This window comes from Aotus nancymaae, unplaced genomic scaffold (assembly GCF_030222135.1).
Source record: "Aotus nancymaae isolate 86718 unplaced genomic scaffold, 86718_ANA_hifiasm-v0.15.2.pri h1tg000053l, whole genome shotgun sequence".
In the NCBI taxonomy this organism is placed as follows: domain Eukaryota; kingdom Metazoa; phylum Chordata; class Mammalia; order Primates; family Aotidae; genus Aotus; species Aotus nancymaae.
The window spans coordinates 20,020,258-20,042,097 of NW_026988467.1; the positions used below are offsets into that span (position 1 = coordinate 20,020,258).

The 21,840-nt window shown below is 37.1% G+C and overlaps 1 protein-coding gene across 6 annotated transcripts in view; it reads right to left on the bottom strand.

The window, feature by feature from the left end:
* Positions 1 to 2,395: 2,395 nt before the first annotated feature.
* The window catches only part of HNRNPR (heterogeneous nuclear ribonucleoprotein R), a 32,121-nt gene continuing 12,676 nt past the window's right edge, over positions 2,396 to 21,840 (bottom strand). For all 6 annotated transcript variants that reach the window (XM_012439897.3, XM_012439894.3, XM_012439898.3 and 3 more), the window contains 6 exons: positions 15,791 to 15,967; positions 13,780 to 13,915; positions 11,071 to 11,276; positions 6,425 to 6,574; positions 3,804 to 3,925; positions 2,396 to 3,675 (listed from right to left, as the gene is read on the bottom strand). In XM_012439897.3, coding sequence (XP_012295320.1) covers positions 3,063 to 3,675; positions 3,804 to 3,925; positions 6,425 to 6,574; positions 11,071 to 11,276; positions 13,780 to 13,915; positions 15,791 to 15,967 — 1,404 coding nt within the window. In that variant the 3' untranslated portion in view covers positions 2,396 to 3,062. The remainder of the gene's footprint in view (positions 3,676 to 3,803; positions 3,926 to 6,424; positions 6,575 to 11,070; positions 11,277 to 13,779; positions 13,916 to 15,790; positions 15,968 to 21,840) is intronic.

A 21,840-nucleotide genomic window follows, 5' to 3' on the forward strand; every position in this document is an offset into this window, starting at 1 on the left:
TAAAATATGTATTTTGTTGCATGCTGACCTTTTTAAAAAGAATTCATCTCCTAAGTCAGATTTCAAAGTCAAAAGAGAGAAAAATTATCTTCTAATATCAGAAAGCATTGGGCTTTCTTATGCAGAATAACCCCAGTAACTAAAAAAACCTGAAAAACAATTATGCTAAACTCATTTTTAAAAAAAACTACAGAATCATAACTCATTTTCCTTATCTTTTCATCAAATAAACCTGGATGTATTAGAAATCTGGCAACTTATTAGAACTTTTTGCTCTTAAAAATTAAAATACCTTCATATAAATACATACATTTAAGCAACTGCTATAAATGAGTGATCAAATAAAAATTAGTATTCCATTATGGGGAGGGGTATATTTGTATCAGTCTCAGGAGGGTACCTACAAAGAAGAGCTCTACCTCAATGTATTTCCCAACACACACTTCACTGTAATAGGCTTATAAATAAAGCCAAATCAATTAGCTTGGGGAACAAAAAAGATGGAAAGGTAGGAGAGCAGGAAACCAAATTCCTTAGAACTTATAATTTGTACTATTTTTTTTTTAAATGCCAATCTAGAATAAAGACCTCCCTCAATTGACATTTTTCAGGTTCATATATAACACTGTTAGATTTTTCCATTTCTGAATCTATTTTCTCTGAATGCTGCTATAGTGATCATTTATAAGACATCAAAGAAAAGCTCGAGTTTTAATGTATATAGGATTATGCTTTACAATTTAAAATAGCCACAAAACCTATAAACCAAATATTAGAGGGATACCTCTGCAAATATATTTTTAATTAGTGAGAAGGACAGAGGAGGAGGTGGCCATTTTAAAATTCAAAATATAATTTGCAATTAAAGGAAAGGATTTTGACATGTAACCCAAGTTTTAGTCTAACGTTTTTGCAAGGGTTTATGCTTTGTCAGAATCATTTCTATCCCCATTCTTAATATTCTTTATAACAACTTTGTAGCTTGTAACACCTAATTAAGAAATAAAAACAACTCAAATTTGTAGATTTTGTTCTTTACAGGAAAAATATCAGGGTTTTACTTAAGTCTAATTAGATGTATAGTTACAACTTCAAATTGTACTTTTAAAGTTTAAAAGCAGCATTTAAAGAATGTTTGGTGTCTTTACTTGCATACATGGGCATAAGAAAAACAACTGGTTCTGTTTTACCAAAGAAATACCCATGTTAACTCAAAACTAACATACAACAGACCATAATTTATCAGTTTCCAAAAAACTAAAATATCAATGGCCTGTTAAATGACTGTACTGTGTAATGAGGGTACTTAGAAAAAGAAATGAAATTTATTGACTTTCCTCAGTAAATATTAATTTTCTTATTTGAAATGAAAAGAAGCCATGAAACCCAAAATATGATCTAACCAAGATTACATGGAATTAAGTGGTTTATGATTTTGAAATCTAATATTCTTATCACAAAGACACCAAACAGGAACAAAACACAAAATAATGGTGTATCCATTTTAATTATTCCCCAATGGCTTCTGATATTTTTATCACTATAAAAACATTTGAGAACCACGTAAGAATAAGATGGAAGGGAAAATTTAATAGTAATTTGAAAGTGATTCAGACTTGCTGTACCGTAAAGCTTAGATTCTTTTGTTCCTCTCATTCTCAAGCAAAAAAGTCATTAAAATAAATCAGAATTTCTAAAGGAATAGAGAAATAGATGTTATGTATTGGCCAACAAAAAATTCAGGCATCAGGGATAGCAGATAACTAAAAATAAACGAGGTGTTAACAGAAAGTCAGAGGTATTACTACTGGATATTTTTAAGCCTCTCTTACAAGGCATGAATGTTTCTCAAAGCAAATTTACATAGCAATAAGAAATTATATTCATTCAGTAACTAAAATAGTAGTCACTATCATGTTTACTAAAACTAAAGTCTGCAGTGCAATTGACGCCACAGTACTAACAGTTTTCCCTGTATGTACATTCACTTATCCAGCAAATAAGGTCTTCAACCACAAATTAACCCTTATAAAAATGTGGGTCAAAATAAATTGCAGTCTGCTTTCCCAGCCACATTTTATTTGTTTTAACGCAAATCATCCAATGCCTGCAAAGAATGCTCAAAAGTCTTTGAACCTTTTTTTTTAAATAAAGGATAAATTTTGAAAATCAGAAGAGACTATGAGAGAATACCAATTAATGAAGTGCTAATTGGAATAATACTTGAATTTAGACTAATCCTCAGTCTAATATCCACCATACATGTTGGAATAGACAAGAAATTTTGCATGAATTTGATCACTCACATAGGCAGTTATACTTTGTAAACAATATTCCTTGCAAGGATTACGAATAAAATGATGTTTTAGGACACAATTGAATTTGAAATAGGTAATGTTTTGAATAGATTTTTTAGTTTTATTGAAATCTTACATGAACAAGAAATTGGAAATACAATCACATCAAAGAACAAATTGTCACGGCTTTTGACGTTGAAGCCAAACAAATTTTGTAGGGCAGATTTCAAAAAGGTGTGAAGTTATAACAATTTAAAAACACAGTTAACCTACTTCTAGGAATGCAAAACATACAATCATAGGTTATTTTCAATACAAGAAAACTTAAATTTGTTTGCTTTAATTTCTTAAAACTACTAAGACAAAGCACTAGCTTGTATTTTTATTTACAGCATACTCCATACTCCTATGTAATCTATTCCAAATCCAAAAAAATGAAACTGTCCAAAACCAAAGGTTCTGCAAAATCATGATTTAACAGTGTGCCCAGCTTGTTTTGAAGCTAAAATGAAGCCTGAAACGATAAAAGCATTGTAATCCCCAGAATAAGGGGACTCTGCAAGCCCAATAATGTCCGAGAGCATTTATGAAAAGAGGAAAAATAAAAAGACTTGAGTATATACACAATAGTGATTTCTTCAGCCCAATACAAATGGCAGCAAATTGCTACTTAAAGATGAAACAGTTAAGCCAATTTTTTTTTTGAAGAATGTAGATCTAGAGCCAATCGTATCTTGCCAGTATCATTTTCAAGCCCTTACTTGTCTACTTCCACTGTTGCCCATAAGTATCCTGATAAAATTCCTGGTTGTCATTATTGTAACCATAGTTACCAGAATAGTCACCACCTTGCTGAAGCGGCTGCTGAGCGATGGGTTGGGAACCCCAGTTCTGTTGGTTGTTGGTCTGACGACGCTTGGAATCAGGCTGGTTGTACCCATCTGCCTTTCTCTTGCCTCCTACATTGCCCCCACGATTGCCCCGAGATCCACGGGAACCACGGCCTCTCTGTTGTTGTGCAGGACCCCCTCTGCCACCCCTAGAGCCTCTTGGTGGTCCCAAAGGTGCCCCCCTCTGTGAATAGCCAGCTCTACCTCTTGGAGGTGGTGCTCCCCTCCCCCTTGGTGGTGGTGGAGCACCTCGCCCTCCCCTTCCTCCTCCTCTTCCTCTTACTGCATAGCCATCATCATAGCCGTAGTAGGGATCTTCATAGCCTCCACGATAGTCGTGATAATCATAACCATAGTAATCATCATAGTAATCTTCATAGCCATAGTAATCTGGAGGGTAGCCATATCCACCTCTCCCCCCACCACGACCCCGACCTCTAATTGGAGGTGGCATTCGAGGAGGAGGGTGGTAGTAATAATCTTCATACCTAGCAAAGGAGGGAAGGGAGAAAAGAAAAAACAAATCAGTTTGCTTCAAGACTCCTGAGTTTATTAATCTGATCTCCATTATCGTCATTCCTTATCCAAAGATGTATCCACTAAAATGTAGACTCACGCAGTGCTTCTGGAGGCCTGTCTAGCAGCTTGACGCTCTTTCCTTTTCTTGTCTGGTGGCTTGGCTAAGACTATTTCAATTTCTTCCCCTTCTATTTCTTTGCCATTCATTTCATCCATAGCCTATATAAAATTAGAAAAATTAATTCACTTTATGGTATTTTAGAATAAAACATAACATACACGTGTAATTAATATACTTAATAAACAATTTACTTCACAATTATTTTAAATGGCAAAAGGTGAATCTAGCCAGAAAGTTAAACACAAACACACACACACACAAATACGTTTCCCTTGACCTAATCTTTTTATATGTAAATTACATTGAGAACAAAACCAACCTCCTGATACTATATTTTAAAAGGTAAAATAGTTGCCATCTGTTGCTTCTCCTTAATTCCAAATAACTAACTCCTTAAAAGATAAGCCATACTAAAGAAAGAAGCAAATCCATACCAGGGAAAAATGCCAGTATTAATACAAACCAGACAAAGATTAACTTTTCAGGATTAGAATTTTAAAATAAACATGTGGCATTCAACATACAGGTCTTACACTGTTCTTATACAAAAATTTCAAGGATCTGAAGCACAAATGAGGTTACTGAGTGAGATTATCTTTAAAATTCAACAAGATACCAACACAAAAAGCCCAGGTTTCCCTACAATGCTTAACCTAAAATGTACTCTGCCTGAACAGTTAAAAGTACAGAGCCAGAAAAGGCCTGGACTAATGAAGACTCAAGCAATTACACAGAAAGCAGTAATCAGACATTCCATGTTCTTGCCCTTTGTTCATGCTCTTCCACCTAACAACCTCTGCCATTCATCAAAGGGTTCAGATAGTAACAAAATGTCACCTCCTCGTAATTTATTTTTTGTTTCCCTACACCTTTCTCCACTCTGGGCGCACATAAAAATGTTCTATTTATAAAAAGCTATCATGTAGAAAAAAAACTAAACTAGTCCTCAAGACTTCAATTTTCCCTTTTACCACGTCAGCTTTGCCTTTCTTCAGTTAAAGCAACTCAACAAGTTTACAAAAGCTTCCTGGCATAAATTAAAAAAATGAAACATCTACTGTCTGCCTTGACCATCCTGATGACTCCCAGTTCCTGGACTAGATATTTTATAATTTCATAGGCTTCTTTGGCAAACCATCCTATAAATATCTTCAATTAGGACAACCAGTTATTTAAAATCAATCAAGACAGGAGGAATATTTGGAAAGCATAATGTATCAGTTATCTGCATTCTATACCAGTGGAAATTTCAGAAGCCACACATTAACAGTTAAGAGTGTAACAGTATAACAGGTAAGACTCCATATTTCAAAGCCAGATTATTACTGAGTTTATGATCTTGGACAAGTTATGAATTTTATTAATAATACTGTTCATTAATTAGCTACCATAAATGAGCAAGCCAATTAATTCTAAACTAGTCAGAGATTCTATAAAGTCTGTTTAAAAAGCAGTAGCCTGGGCAAAAAACAAAACCAAAAAAATGCTCAAATTAGAGGTGCAGTACCCTGTCAACCAAATATGCAGAGAAAGAACCAAGCCTGTGTCACTGAGCATTCTGGATCTATCTTCCTAATAACATAAAAAAGATTTTAGTAATGTTTTGCCTTCCTTCCCATACCCTCGAGGAAGGACAGATGAACAAAAAAAAAGAAACTGAAAATTTCACCCATTAAAGATGGATCTAAACTGCTGAGCACAGTGGCTCACGCCTGTAATCCCAGCACTTTGGGAGGCTTAGGTGGGCAGATCATGAGGTCAGGAGTTCAAGACCAGCCTGACCAACACAGTGAAACCCTGTCTCTACTAAAAATCCAAAAATTAGCCGGGCATGGTGGCACGTGCCTATAATACCAGCTACTCAGGAGGCTAAGGCAGGAGAATCACTTGAACCCAGCAGGCAGAGGTTGCAGTGAGCCGAGATCATGCCATTGCATTCCAGCCTGGGTGACAGAGCAAGACTCTGTCAAAAAAAATAGATGGTCCATTGTCAATAGAAAGCAGAGCAGGTTTTGTGTTCCAGATAGTTTATGAAAATACTTTTTTCACACTTTCATTATCATCAAAGACTATTATACACAAGAGCTAACTCTAACAATTACTAAAATCAGTAAAACATAGCCAATGCTATTTTAACTCTAAAATAATTAAAGTAAAACTAATCATACCATCACAATGTATCTACTCAATCAAACACTGTATACTGTGAGAGTTATGTGCACCATTCAGTTTCCTTCATAAGTACACAAACTGAGGTAAACTAAGTAGTTATAATACATTCACTACCTATTTAGTGTTTACAGCAGCTAATTTTTATACCTTGTAATACTTCCAAGGCATCATGCTATCAAATCTTACAAAACAATAGAGAGATTAAAAATAGCTTGCCTAAAATCACAAACTCAGTAATAATCTGGCTTTGAAATATGGAGTCTTATCTGTCATACTACTACCACTTTAGAGATTAAATAGAAAGTTCCAGAGTTTGGCAAAAGCTAACGACCAATTTTATTTCAGTTTTTAAAGTTATTTTATGTGTTTAGCAAGTTTTGAAATCAAAATTCAAATATCAAGAACCAAAATTCCAAAATTTCTACCTTAACGGCTGCTCCTCTGTCTTCAAAATGAACAAATGCATAATCTTTCAACTTCTTCACTCTTTCAAGTTTTCCAAATTCAGAAAATGACTTTTCCAATATTTCTTCTGTCACTGTAGTAGCCAAATTTCTCACAAACAAAACTTTTACCTAGTAAGCAACAAATAAACGGAACTGTAATTGGCTACTTAATTATACCTGAAAAGTGTTTCTTCCTGTCTTCATAGCATAGGCTTTTCCCCTCTAAAATATTAAGTGCTGAAAGTGCTGTTATAGGTAGTATAAGAAACTGCTAGGAAAACTATACTAATAGCAGTCACCAATTTATAAAAATTACTGGTTACTGCCTTCTCCTATGTTGTCATTAAAGCACCTAACGCTGAGTAGAACCTTCAAGGAACCAACACGTAATTATTATTACAAGTTAATTAACAAATTTGACATGGTCCCCAAGTCCCCTTCAAAACAAGCTTTTCTCTTTTCCCTCTAAAACTGAGTAATTTTTAAAAGTTCATATGAAAAAATAGATAAGCAAGAATAACCAGGAGAAAAAAAAAGTAAAATTTAGAGATTGGCCCTACTGAATATAAACAAACATAACACTTAAATCATTAAATCAGGTAGTGTTAATCAGAAAAAAAAGATAAAAGATGGTCCATGCTTCACACTATAAACCACGATAAACTCCAAACAGACTGAAAATTTAAATGATAAAATGGTGGAGGGAGGACTAAGAAAGTATCAGAATAAGGATGATTTCTTTATATAACACTGGAGTATAGATGACCTTATGACTTAAAATCTAGGATACATAAGAGTGATATACTCAACTACTAAAAATACATGACTTCCATATGGCAAAAAATACCACAGGCAAAGACAATAAATATGGAAGAAATATTTGCAACATGTATCACGAACAGCTCATCTCTCTTTTATATCAGAGCACCAGAAAATAAGAAAAACCTCAATAACTGAATAGAAAAATAGGCAAAATTCATGAATACATGGTTCACACAAAGAAATATATATGGCTCTTAAAACATATTTAAAGTTCAAACCATGCATACTAAGAGAGGCAAATCATTAATGGCACTGAGACACCATTTGTTAACAGACTGGCAAAGTTTAAAAGTTTGATCATACATTGTTTTGTCAAGAATGAGGAAAACAGTTCTCTTGTATTTTGCTGGTAGAAGTGTAAAACAGTGTGTGTCCTACAGAGGGTATATGGCAGTATCTTAACAATTACAGATGTATTTACCCTTTGGCCTACAATTCTACCCTTAAGAATCTCTACTACAGATATATCTCGACTTCTATCAACTGACACAAGCTTATTCATTACAGCATTGTAAGAGCAAAAGATCAAAAACAATTCAATATCCAGCTGGTTAAATACACTATAGTACATCCACAGAATAGACTACTATGTAGTCATAAAAAATGAAGGAGAGCTCTATGAGCTATAAGAGATTGACAGGATACACTGTTTTTCCATCTCTGAAATAGAGACACAACTTAGTCAATGTGATAAGCAAGTACTGTGCCATAGTTTAGTTAGCAGTGTTTTATAATTTCTTAGTGGTACATGTAATAATGGTACATTTCCTTAGAGCTGATGAAACACGATGGTGAATAAAGCAAATGTAGGTCAGTGAAAATGATAGGCTACCAACATTACTACCACTCATGTAAGAATTAAGGAAATAAGAATATATATTCATACTTGCCTAAGGAAAGATAAACCAAAAAATACTAAAACTGGATGCCTTGCAGGGGACAAAGGGATTCGGTAGACATAGGCACAGGGATAGAAAGGAAATTTGTCTAGACTTTCTATATAACTTTTGAACTAAGAAAATGTAGTACCTATCCAAATAAAAAACTAACATACTGAACAAATTGTTGCTTTAAGATAAAGGGCTATCCAATAAGAAGACATTAATTTAAGGAAGAAAAAAACTAACATTTTTCACAAATGCTCCATCCCCTTTATTATTTTCAATCTGTCATACTGAGGTCCAGCCTCTACGTTACACAGACTCCCACTGACTTAGTTGCTTTTTTAAAAAATTCAACATGGACTTTTCTACGATGAAACCATAACATACTATATGAAAATTACTTAGTGAAACTGTGTTTAAAATATTCAACCGAAAAAAGGGTCCCTTTAAGAGACATAATTTAGGCTTTTAGTTTCTGGTCCATTGTAAACTGATCCAACTTGGCAAAAAAATCTTCAGTGAATTGTAAATTGATAGTGTGAATAAGAGAAGCTTTACTCAAATGGATAAACTTTTCAATTAGAAAACAATAAAGGGGCTGGGTGAGGTGGCTCACGCCTGTAATTCCAGCACTCTGGGAGGCCAAGGTGGGTAGATCACAAGGTCAGGAGTTCAAGACCAGCCTGGCCAATATGATGAAACCCCATCTCTGCTAAAAATACAATTGTGGTATATGCTTGTAGTCTCAGGTGCTCGGGAAGCTGAGGCAGGAGAATCGCTTCAACTGGGGAAATGGAGGTTGCACTGCAGTGAGCCAAGATCATGCCACTGTACTCTAGCCTAGGCAACAGAGTGAACTCCGTCTCAAAAAAAAAAAAAAAAGAGAAGAAACGAAAAGAAAAGAATAAAGGAGCTGGGTGTAGTTGCATGCACCTGTAGTCCCAAGCTACTTGAGAGGCTGAAGCAGGAGGAACCTTAAGCCCAGGAGTTTGAAGCTGTGGTGTGCTATGATTGCACATGTGAGCAGCTACTGCACACCAGCATGGGCAACACAGCGAGGCCCCATTTCCAGAAAAAAGAAAACAATAAAGGGCTCTATAATATTTAATCCCAAGTTTATAGACTCCTCCTTTTCATTCTGTAACCTGTTTATGATCTAGGAAAAAGGAGTTACTAGAATAAAATCTTGAAGTTTTCTAACCTAAAAAAAGATTACGATGAACTTCCATCTGGGCAGTTACTAAAGGTTATGTAAGAAGTGGCTGGTAAGCAAATCACAAGCTATACTTCAGGGAATTTTATTCATTAACTCTTTTATAATATGTAATACATCTATAATGGTATTTTAAAATATTTTTACAGAGAAAGTAATACAGGCTATACTTGGTTTCTACAGATAGATTCAAAGTTGTAGTGGATCTTAGAGATTGATCCAGCCTCAATAAAATAGATGACCTCCATGTTCAGTAGTTTACCCAAAGTCACAGTTGTATTAGAAGAAACAATGGGAATTAAAATCAAGCTAGTAAAAAAATAAAAACTCAGAGCTATTTAAATTTTCAATCCCTTTCCTAGATACCCATCTACTCAAGGAATATGAGATAAAAGATACTGAGTAGCATTTCAGAGAGCCTCTCTGGTTCACTCTCAATAGATCTGCTTAACCCAAAGATGTCATTACCTACAAAGACTTTACCATAAGAGTATAAACCAGGGTTCTCCTCCAAACTATTCAGAGCGAGGGTTTGCCTCCTCAAATTCTGGAATAAAAAGCTTGACTTTTGACTTATCGAAAATAATCCAACCATTAACTCACAGCCATTCAGAGTTGCTGCCTCCCTGTGAAGGGAAGAGACAACTAAAATGCTCAAGAACTCATTGTAAGAAGCAGATATGCAACTCTGATGTGTCCCTTTAATTCCAGGAGTCACCCAAAGGAAAGCTTAAGAACCAGTACTCATGGCACCACTATTAAGATCTTGGCAATGCAAGTACAGGGATTAGGAGGGAATTGAGGGCCCTCTACAGGACTTGCCATGCATATTTTGCCACTAACAAATAAGAGCAAACATGACAATCCTTTGCCTTTCTTCATGGGGACAATACACTAAGGCAACTTGATCATTTAACAATAACTACAGGCCGAGTGTGGTGGCTCACGCCTGTAATCCCAGCACTTTGAGAGGCCGAGGTGGGTGGATCATGAGGTCAGGAGTTCGAGATCAGCCTGGCCAGTATGGTGAAACCCATCTCTACTAAAAATACAAAAATTAGCCAGGCGTGGCGGCGGGCACCTGTAATCCCAGCTACTCAGGAGGCTGAGGCAGGAGAATAGCTTGAACCCAGGTGGAGGTTGCAGTGAGCCAAGATCATGCCACTGAACTCCAGTCTGGGTGACAGAGCAAGACTGTCTCAAAAATAAATAAATAAATAAATACATACATACATACATACAAACAACAAAAAAAGCTTTAAAAAAAAGAAAAAAGTAGCTATAAATCTAAATAAAACATAATTCATGCCCAAGTAATAAAAGTCATAATATGGTCAATGAAGATGTTAATTTATAATCTCCAAAACATTACTTCTCTCTTTACTCAAGATCTTTCTTTTTTTTAACCTCTATCCTTTACAGTGCCTAACACTAAACAAATACCCAGTGTGTATGAAAATACTTAATTAAAGAAATTCCATTTCAGTTCCTTTTGCACATTTAATCTGCAGGAAAAGGGATGGTTAATGGAAATTCCTGGATACCAAGACAGGCTGTTAACTTTAGCGTTAAAGCAGCTCCTTGCCAAACAGTTAAAGTCTAAAGCTACAATTTCTATTTATCATAAAACTCAAAATATTTGAGCTTTATTCTGAATACAAAATTTAAATGATAACCCTACCCCCACCCCAAGCAACTGTATTTACCTTAGCCATGACTTCTGGATCTGGTTCTTCCACAGGGTCAGCCCATTCAACTGTAACTACATTTCCCCATACTTTTACTTTTCCACTCATCAGCCGGCGTCTGGCTTGTGCTGCTGACTTGTGATCCTCATATTCAAGGAAGCAGAACCCCCGATTCTTCTTTTTGTCATCGGGTTGATGATAGAGAATAACGTCCACCAAACCCTCTGTTAAACCAACAGCCAGATATATAAGCCAAAAGCATCCACCACACATCTAGTGATTAGGCAGACCTAAATCCGCTTGCCGATGAGCAAAAAATAAGTGAAGCAGCCTCAAAATGAGTCACTAATTTTGTAGACAACCAGAGACAATTAGACCAACATAATTATGGGGTTTGGGACAGTATTTAATGTTCCTTTTTAATTTTAGGGGTCCTGAAGGTACAGCCACATATAACAAATCTAACTACTGTATTCTGAAATTTAACATGCTACAATGTTTTAGAATGTTTGATATAACATGACTTTATAAAAGCACTAACAAGGATCTTAAAAATAAAATTATTAATATAAGCCCAAGAGAACTAACTTTTGACAACTAATCATGGCCAAAAATCTCCTTGAAGGTAACTTAAAAGTTCCTATTTTTACAAAGAATGGAAGTGATCGCTAAATATTAGTGTTCCTCTGGTCTTAGTCCTTTGCCCTGTCTCTCCATATGCATTCTTTCTAAATAATGTTCAGCTAGCCCTACTTTTAAGTATTATCCATACCTTTATAAATACTTAAGATTTTTTTTCCTAGCCCAGACTTCTCTAAGCTTCAAATGTGCCTACATTCTTACCTGATGTATCCTCTTTGATGTCTTAGACATTGCAAATTTAACAAGTCCAAAACCAAAACACCATGGCCAAAATCTGCCTTCCCTAGACTTCCTATCTAATAAGGAGTGCCATTCACCTGGTTCTGAAGCCAGAAATTAGACATTCTTGATTCCTTCCTTTACTTCATCTCTCCTATCCAGTTCCAAACTCACTTACTTCTTTCTACCTCCACTGCTATTACCCTAATCTAATCCTCTATCTGTACTAGTATGGCAGCTTCAACTAATTCATCAGCTTCCACTCTTGCCCCTCTCTCCAAGCCCCCATCCACAGAGCAGTAGGAATAATATCCTGTAAACATGAAACAGGTGTTATTTCCTGCTTGAGACCTTTAAATACCTTCTCATTATATATACAACAAAAACTCAATGCCTTACACAGCCTATAGAAGCCCTGCCTACTTCATCTCATACAATTCTACTCCTAATTCTACCTTTTAATAACACTGGCCTCCTCAGTTACTGTAATACACTGACTTCTTTCTTGCCTTGGAACCTTGGCATGTGTTGCTGTCTTGGAATACACCTCCTTTTGCTCTTTGTATGCTACATCCTCTTCAGCTTTCAGGTGTTGGTTGACATGTCTTCTTATCAGAAAAGTCTTACAGAACCATCGAAACAGGGATAGTAGCTATTCTCTTGGAAAATATCCTGTATTTCCTGCTTCAGTGTCTTATCACAATGTCTAAATATTCCTTTAATTTTTATTTTTTATATTTTTGGTCTTATCTTCTTTCCCAGCATATAGGATCTATGAGAACAGAGAATATGTCTCTTAGCCACCAATGTATACCAGGCACATAGAACAATGCCAGCATTTAACAGGAACCTAAACACCTGCTGAAAGAATGAGTCAGAAGGAGCTATATATAATAAAGTGATAAGGTTAAAGAACTGTGCCAATAGGGGTATTTCACCAATACAATACAGCGGGTGGTGGCAGTGGTTACAAAGTGGGACACTAGAAACCAAGAGATCTAAGTGCATAGAGTTTCTGGTGACTAGATCCAGAATGTAATCTGGATATGGTGGAGCTGAAGTAAAGGACTAAAGATGAGGTGGTCACAGAAGTAGGTAGGAGTCTAAGGCCCTGGATGGTTCACCAATGTAGATATATTAGGAATAAGTCCATTTAGGGCAGAAGAAGAAGACAGTAAGCCAGAAGCAATCTTTAGATTAATGAAAGGCTGAAATCAGAAGAGCAATGAATGCCAGCTTCAAGGAAAGGGAAAAAATATGTCTGGATGATAAAACTATAAAGAAACAGTGGTTTTTACAAGGGGAGGCAGTGGTCTATAGCAGTGTTTTTAAATCATAGGTAGTATTAGATCACAACCAGCATTTTTTTAAAATGAAATAGAATAACACAAAATAAATCATGTGTAATAAAATTACAGTTTTGTTAAATTGTTTCTGTCATATATGTGTATAGAACTATGATATAAAATCTACTTCTCAATCAATTCCATGGATTTGGAATTGAAAATTTTTTAAAATCTGATCTAGACAAGGCAATAGGGAGGGAGTAAGAACTTTCATCTTCTTGGTCCTAAAATACACTGATTGTCAAGGGGAAAAAAAGCATTTACTTGAGGGTTATAGAGGAAAAGCTCCAGCAAAAGCCAAGGTTCAATTAAGACAAAGAAGTGAAGGGGACAGTCCAATAACTGAAGGATATAAAGGAACTTACTTAAATCCAAACCACTATAAAGCAGAAAGGAAGTAATTCAGACACTGAAGACTTGAATTCTTAATTTAATACATACAACTCCTCAGGATTTTTGAGCACTTATAAGTAGTACAACACATTTCCCAAAAGAATTTCTAAATACATTTTTGTTTTACCTGTGACTTTACTGAATTCTTCCAGAATGTTTTCTTTAGTCTTATTCTTCGGAATGGATCCAACAAAAAGTCTGTTATTTGCCACAGAAATGCACACTCCAAGGTGTTTACCAGGGCGAATTTCATAGCTGTCACACTGCAATGAAGAAAAGAACCAGAGACCCCAAAACCACCCCAACCTCAGGACAACTGATCTTAATCTAAAAAATACAACAATTTAAGGCCAAATGCTCCCTGGCTAATCAACTCATCAAGTTCCCTCATGCTTTCCATAATATGAATGTATATGTTAAACTTCATTGTTACGGTCTCCTGTTTTAGTTTGGTTTTGTTAACCTTCACTGCTCTTCCATATAAAAATGACTCAGTTATTCACTTTATTTTTTAAAATATCTTATTTCATGTTTTAATTTTATCTATCTAAAAATGTTTTTCTAGAGATTTTTTCATAAAAAATACCTGAGACTGATCATTCAGGGTCCATGGAAATGTTATTAGATATAGGTAAGCCATAGTCAAAATAATATGTAACTATACTTAATCAATGCAAAAACTTATTAGAAAAATTTCAAATTCTACAGAAGTCACAGAATTCTAAATGTGTAAGGTTTTAAATTGTCTACCAAACACAATACTTTCAAAATTTTATAATATTTTGAAAAATGTTTTATTTAAATCACTATAGTGGATTTCCTTCATAAATTTTAGAGGGTTTTATTTTAAAAGATGGAATCTTGCTCTGTTGTCCAGGCTGGAGTGCAGAAGCATGATCTTGGCTCACTGAAACCTGCACCTCCTGGGTTAAAGTGATTCTTCTGCCTCAGCCTCCCAGGTAGCTGGGACTACAGGCATGCACCACCATGCCTGGCTAATTTTTGTGTTTTTAGTAGAGATGGAGTTTCACCATGTTGGCCAGGCTGATCTTGAACTCCTGACCTCAGGTGATCCACCTGCCTCAGCCTCCCAAAGTGCTGGGATTATAGGTGTGAGCCACTATGCCTGGCCAATATTAGCTTATTATACTTTAACATTATTTAACCATTAGTTTACCAAAATATACGATTATTAAAAATAAAATCATCCATATATTGCCAAAAATGAAAATTTAATATTAAATAAACAAGTCTAAAGGAAAAATTCATAATAAAAACTAAAATCTGGGTCAAGCTAGGAGTAGAACTGATTTAGACACCAGTAATGAAACCAAAAGCCTTGATGAAAGAGGTTACCCATTCTAGAAAGGCTAGAACTAGACTTAAATGAGGCCTTCAACTGTCATGCAGGAGTATGCCAAAAAATAATGACATTGTCATTTTAAGACACTGACATAGCTGTGTCTTAAACACAGCAGGAGTGAAGATACATTTGATTTGCAGAACTTTGTTACTACTACTACTGGTCTGAAATGAGTACCAAGTGGTTAAAGGCCCTAGAGAAAGGAAATTAATATTAGACTGGCTATAAATAGGAGAGGATAGAAAGATTAAAAACAGAGAAGACTCAAAGGCCAAGAAACATAAAGAAAGAACAAAAATACACTTAGAAAATATGAAATAGATTATATGATTTGGCTGTAACAAAAATAACAGATTTACAACTATTTTCTGAACTGAATCCTAAAAAATTGCTGTCATCCACTATTATGTTCCCCACATCCCATTCCAGCCTTCATTATACTTTAAGAATCCTAAAATTTAACATCAAGAATTGACATCTTTTTGTCTAAAACCAAAAGACATGCATAAGCCAAATACTCACATGAAACTTCTGATATTAATCAGTCTAATAGATAACTTCTTAAATCAATGGGAGACTTTCTATAAAACATTACTTCTGGGTTATTTTCAGTTCCTTTTTTACTTTTACAGTCAGAAAAAATAAAGCAAAGATCACATACCAACTTAGTCAGTATAAAAGCATTCAAATCAACTACTGAAAATAAAATAATGTTAACTGCAAACATTTTTGAATTAAAGTTTATTCCCTCAAATAATGGATGATTATCACATACCAGTTTCACAGCTTCCTGTGCAGCTTCCTTTCCACAGAAGGTGATAAATGCATACCCTCTATTCTGACCAGACAGTGGATCCATCATAAGACGTAGATCCCAAATGGGTCCAGCCTTCTCAAAAAGGGGCACCAACTCATCCTCATATAAATCTCTTGGTATTTTACCTACAAACACCTAAAATAAAACCCCCTTATTAGAATCCAACAAAAGCATCTGATTTTAGAGCCATAAAGTCTAATTTTTTTTTTTTTAGAAGATGAGGGCAGAAGATAGTTAAGAAAGAATGGAACAATTTGAAACTTACAGTTGACTTGCAGAGCTAATCCTAATTTTTATTATAATGACCTTAGGGTTATCAAAGAACAACAGTCTCTTGAAAAATGGAAACTAAGAGTGTAAAATTTACATTAACTCTAAATTTTATATTTTTATAGTTTGACCTTTTCTCATAAAAACAGAATAAAGGAGGCCACATACAGCAGTTCACATCTGTAATCCTAGCACTTTGAGAGGCCGAGGAGGGTGAGTCCAGGAGTTCAAAACCAGCCTGGGCAACATGGCAAAACTCCATTTCTATAATTTAAATTAAAAAATGTAATTTATAAATTAAAAATGAGTAAAAATAAAACAACTGAATAAAAGATTGACATAGCTCTCCACACGTTATCTCAACTCTAAAATCTTTACTACTTAAAAAGCAACCTCACCAGGTGGGATGGTCCATGCCTGTTATCCCAATACTTTGGGAGGCCAAGGCAGGCAAATCATCTGAGGTCAAGACCAGCCTGACCAACATGGAGAAACCACGTCTTTATTCAAAATACAAAATGAGCCAGGCATTGTGGCGCATGCCTGTAATCCCAGCCACTCAGGAGGCTGAGGCAGAAGAATCACTAGAATCCAGGAGGCAGAAGTTGCGGTGAGCTGAGATTGCACCATTGCACTCCAGCCTGGGCACCAAGAGCAAAACTGACTGAAAGAACAAAAGGCAACATCAGTATTTTTCAGAAACTCCAGTGTTTCAATCTATTCCTTTCTCTATCCAGATATTAAATATTAAATTTTAAGGTAAGAAAAAAAACCTCTTCACCATTTGAAGAATTTGTGATCTACCTTTAATTACAAAATTATACAGTATTAAATTGTAATATATACAATGATAAATTAAAAATTACAGTCAAAACTCCTCATTTGATACCAGATTACCATTTTCTTCAAGCTTCTGCAACGTAAGCAACATTAAGACTCATTTTCACTGCTATCTGATAAAACTTGGGGTATTCTTTTTGAAGCCTTAACATGATTCTCACAGAATAGTTACCGCAATTCTTCTATTTCCTTAAGGTCCCCAATCCTGATTCACTAAACCTCATTCTAAGGATACCACCTGAGAAAGTCACTGGTTTCTTCATATTCTTACCTCTTACAATGTCTACTTTCACTTCTACTGCATGCACCTCAGAGAAAGAGATCTACCTCTTTTCTAAGGTTAACTCCTTAATCTCAATAAATAAGCCCATTTCTTCTAACCAGTTTCTGGAAATAACTGCAACCTGTTAATCCTTCAACACTCATATTTTGCTCAGTACCATCCTTCCCTTCCCACTGGTTCCTTCCTCTGTCTCCAAACGATCCAAAAACAAAATGCAACAAAACACTCCTCACTTTAGCCTATATTATATTTATTTCCTTTCTCTGTTAAATGTTTAGTGTATTTTTGAGATAGGATCTCACCCTGTCACCCAGGCTGCAGCACAGTGGCATGATCATGGCTCACTACAGCCTCAAACTCCCAGACTCAAGCAATCCTCCCACCTCAGCCTCTTGAGTAAGTGGGACCACATGCTCTTGCCATTATGCCAAACTAATATTTGGAGGTGGGAGCGGGGGTTAGAGACGGGAGTTGCACTATGATGCCCAGGCTGCTCTTGAACTCCCGGGCTCAAGCAATCCTCCTGTCTTGGCCCTCCAAAGTGCTGGGATTACAGGAGGTGTGAGCCACTGCACCCAGGCTGTTACATGTTTTGAACACACCATCTGTAACTGTTTTTTCACTCACACAGTTATTTTCAACACATCTATATGCTTAACACCGTGAAGCCAAAGAAAAGTATAATTATGGCATCATCGCAATTAGGGATACAAAACACTGTTGTATGTGATTTAAGTGATGTCCCTGAAGAACCATCTTTCTAACAAAACCGTACTCGGAAAAGCATACAGCATCTATGTTCTCTTTAATCCTCTAAAACTGGCTTCTTTCTCTAACTCAAGACTGTTCCCAGATGTCACTAACAACCTTCTAATAACCAAATTCAAATGTCTCTGTCCGGGCTGAGCGCAGTGGCTCACACCTGTAATCCTAGCACTTTGGGAGGCTGAGGTGGGCAGATTACCTAAGGTCAGGAGTTCAAGACCAGCCTGGCCAACATGATGAAACCCCATTTCTACTTAAAATACAAAAATTGGCTGGGCCTGGTGGCAGGTGCCTGTAATTCCAGCTACTCAGGAGGCTGAGGCAGGAGAATCACTTGAACCTGGGAGAAGGAGGTTACAGAGAGCTAAGATCATGCCATTGCACGCCAGCCTGGATGACAAAAGCGAAACTCTATCTCAAAAAAAATACTCTTTTCCCCCTCAGTTCTCATAATCCTTCTTATACAAGTATTAACACTGGTGATGCAAGCACTACCGTAAAAGATTTTTCTTCCCTTAAGTTTTCAGAATTCTTTATCAACCTCGTCTTTGTATCTTTAAATCTATGATGAAGACATGTTGTAACAAATGATTTTTTCTAAAAGTCAAAATAATAAAAACTCACCCTTGTCAATTGGCTCCTGATTGCCCCCATCTACCTTTAGAAGAATATAGTTTGCTTCTCTCCCCTCCTAGCCCCCACCTCCAGATGTTTTCAATCCCTCCCATTACCACCATATCCAATTAATCTTTAAAGTATCTGCTTGAAGTTGCTCCATGTAAATGCCTAACTTATACAAACATATGGCTCCCACCCTACTTACAGAACTTGTATAATACAAATCTTTCATGAGACAAGTAATTAGATATACCTTGGACTTATGAACTATATATTTTTCTTTTCCTTTTTTTTTTTTTGAGACAGAGTTTCGCCCTGTTGCCCAGACTAGAGTGCAATGGCACGATCTCAGCTCACTGCAATTTCCACCTCCCAGGTTCAAACGATTCTCCTGCTTCAGCCTCCCGAGTAGCTGGGACTACAGGCGCCCACTACCACGCCCAGCTAATTTTTGTATTTTTAGTAGAGACAGGGTTTCACTTTGTTGGCCAGGATGGTCTCGATCACCTGACCTTGTGATCCACCCACCTCAGTCTCCCAAAGTGCTGGGATGACAGGTGCGTGAGCCACCATGCCCAGCTGCCATCTATTTTTCTAGATTCTAGAAATACAGTGACTACCACAGACAAGGTCTAGGCATTCATGAAGTTTATATTCTACTCAGAGAAACAGACAAAAATCAAAAAGTAAACAATATGGGTCATGCATGGTGGTTCACGTGTGTAATCCTAGCACTTTGGGAGGCTGAGGTGGGCAGATCACTTGAAGTCAGGAGTTCAAGACCAGCCTGCCCAGTATGGTGAAACCCTGTAACTAAAAATACAAAAAATTAGCTAGGCATGGTGACACAAGCCTGTAATCCCAGCTTCTTGGGAAGCTGAAGCAGGAAAATCACTTGAACCAGGGAGGCAGAGGTTGCAGTGAGTGGAGATCGTGCTGCTGCATTCCAACCTAGGCAACAGAGTAAGGCTCAGTCTCAAAATAAATAAATAAATACATACATACATAAAAAGTCATTATATGATTTTAAGAGGTACTACATTTTTTTTTTTTTTCAGAGACAGGGTTTCACTATCTTGGCCAGGCTGGTCTTGAACTCCTGACCTCATGATCCACCCGCCTCAGCCTCCCAAAGTGCTGGGATTACAGGCATCAGCCACAGTACCCAGCCAAGGTACTAAATGTTAAGAAGAAGGAAAAAACAGGAAGGGGGATAAATGATGGAGCTGTGTTTTCAATAGAAGGGCTTCCCTACAGGGGTTAATTTGAGTTGAGATCTAAGAGAAAATTAAGTAAAAATCTGAGGAAGGTGAGGAGGCAGAGGAGGAAGCGTCTCATGCCTATAATCCTCGCACTTTGGGAGGCCAAGGCAGGAATATCACTTAAGGGCAGCTAGGAGTTCTAGACCAGCCTGAGAAACATAGCAAGATTCTGTCTCAAAAAAAAAGAAAAGAAAAGAAAAAAATTTGAAGGAAGAGCATTCCAAGCTGAGGGAACAAGTACAAAAGGCTGTGAGATGTGAGCATACTCGACATATCTGATGAACAGCACACAGGCAAATGGCTGGAATGGAAGTGACAGGGTGTGAAAAGAGAGAATAGGGCCAGAGTAAGTTAAACCACAGTTAGGCATTTCTGCTCCCAGATGTGTTGGGAAGCCAACGGAGAGTTTAGAGCAGAAAAATGACTGGGTAGACTTATATTCTAAAAGGTACATTTCAGCGACTAGGTAGAAAATGGATGGTATGGAGAAATAGGCTAATTGGGTGAACAAGGCAATCTGGGAAAGAGATGAAAGTGGCTTGGCAGAGTAGGGTGATAGCTATGAAGGTGGTAAGAACGTGAGCAACAGTGAGTTTTCAGCTATACTGGATTCAAATCTACATTTTAGTTACCTTGGGCAAGTTTCGTTTCTTTTTTTTTTTTGGAGATGGAGTCTCGCCTGTTGCCCAGGCTGGAGTGCAGTGATGGGATCTTGGCTCACTGTAACCTCCGCCTCCCAGGTTCAAGCGATTCTCCTGTGTCAGCTTCCTGAGTAGCTGGGATCACAGGCATATGCCACCACACCCAGCTAATTTTTGTATTTTTAGTAGAGATGGGGTTTCGCCACATTGGCCAGGCTGGTCTCAAACTCGTGACCTCAAGTGATCTGCCCACCTCGGCCTCCCAAAGTGTTGGGATTACAGGTGTGAGCCACTGCATCCGGCTAAGTTTCTTAAGCAATAAGTCTCAACTTCCTCATGTGGGCTGGGCATGGTGACTCATACTTGTAATCCCAATACTCTGGGAGGCTGAGGCAGGTGATCACGAGGTCAGGAGTCTGTCACCCAGGCTGAAGTACAGTGGCACAAGTACAGTTCACTGTAGTCTCGACCTCCAGACTCAAGTGATCCTTCCACCGCAGCCTCCCAAGTAGCTGGGACCATAGATGTGTTCATATTGCCATGCCTGGCTAACTTTTTTATTTTTTATAGAGGCGGGGTCTCCCTATGCCAGCCAGGCTGGTCTCAAACACCTGGGTTCAAATGATTCTCCTGCCTCAGTCTCCTGAAATGCTGGGATTACAAACATGAGCCACCACACCAAGCCAACAGTCTTTTAGTTATTATCTATTAGGATTCTTATATTATCCAGCTCCCACTTACATTTGCTATCTTGCAAATATAGCAGTTTCTCATACATAATACAATTCAAGTGCTATAAAGTCATATACATTAGGTCTCTGTTAAATATACTGGGGTTCTATAACACCACCATGAATAAACCAAAGAATGAGATCTCAATCTACCATTTCTTCCATTATGCTGCAAAACATCAGTGCTATGCTTTGCCAACAGATAAGAATTTATTATACAGTCATGACCTCGATGAATACTGCTTACATTAATGGAAACAATTCAAAACACAACTTGGCCAGGCATGGTGGCTCACACCTGTAATCCCAGCGTGTGGGTAGATCACGAGGTCAAGAGTTTGAAACTAGCCTGGCCAACATGGTGAAACCCTGTCTCTACTAAAAATACAAAAATTACCCAGGCACGGTGGCACATGCTTGTAGTTCCAGCTACTCAGGAGACTGAGCCAGGAGGATTGCTTAAACCTGGGAGGCAGAGTTTGCAGTGAGCCGAGATTGTGCCACTGCACTCCAGCCTGGAGTGCCACTGCACTCCAGCCTGGGTGACAGAGTGAAACTCCATCTCAAAAAAACGAACAAACAACAACAACAACAAAAA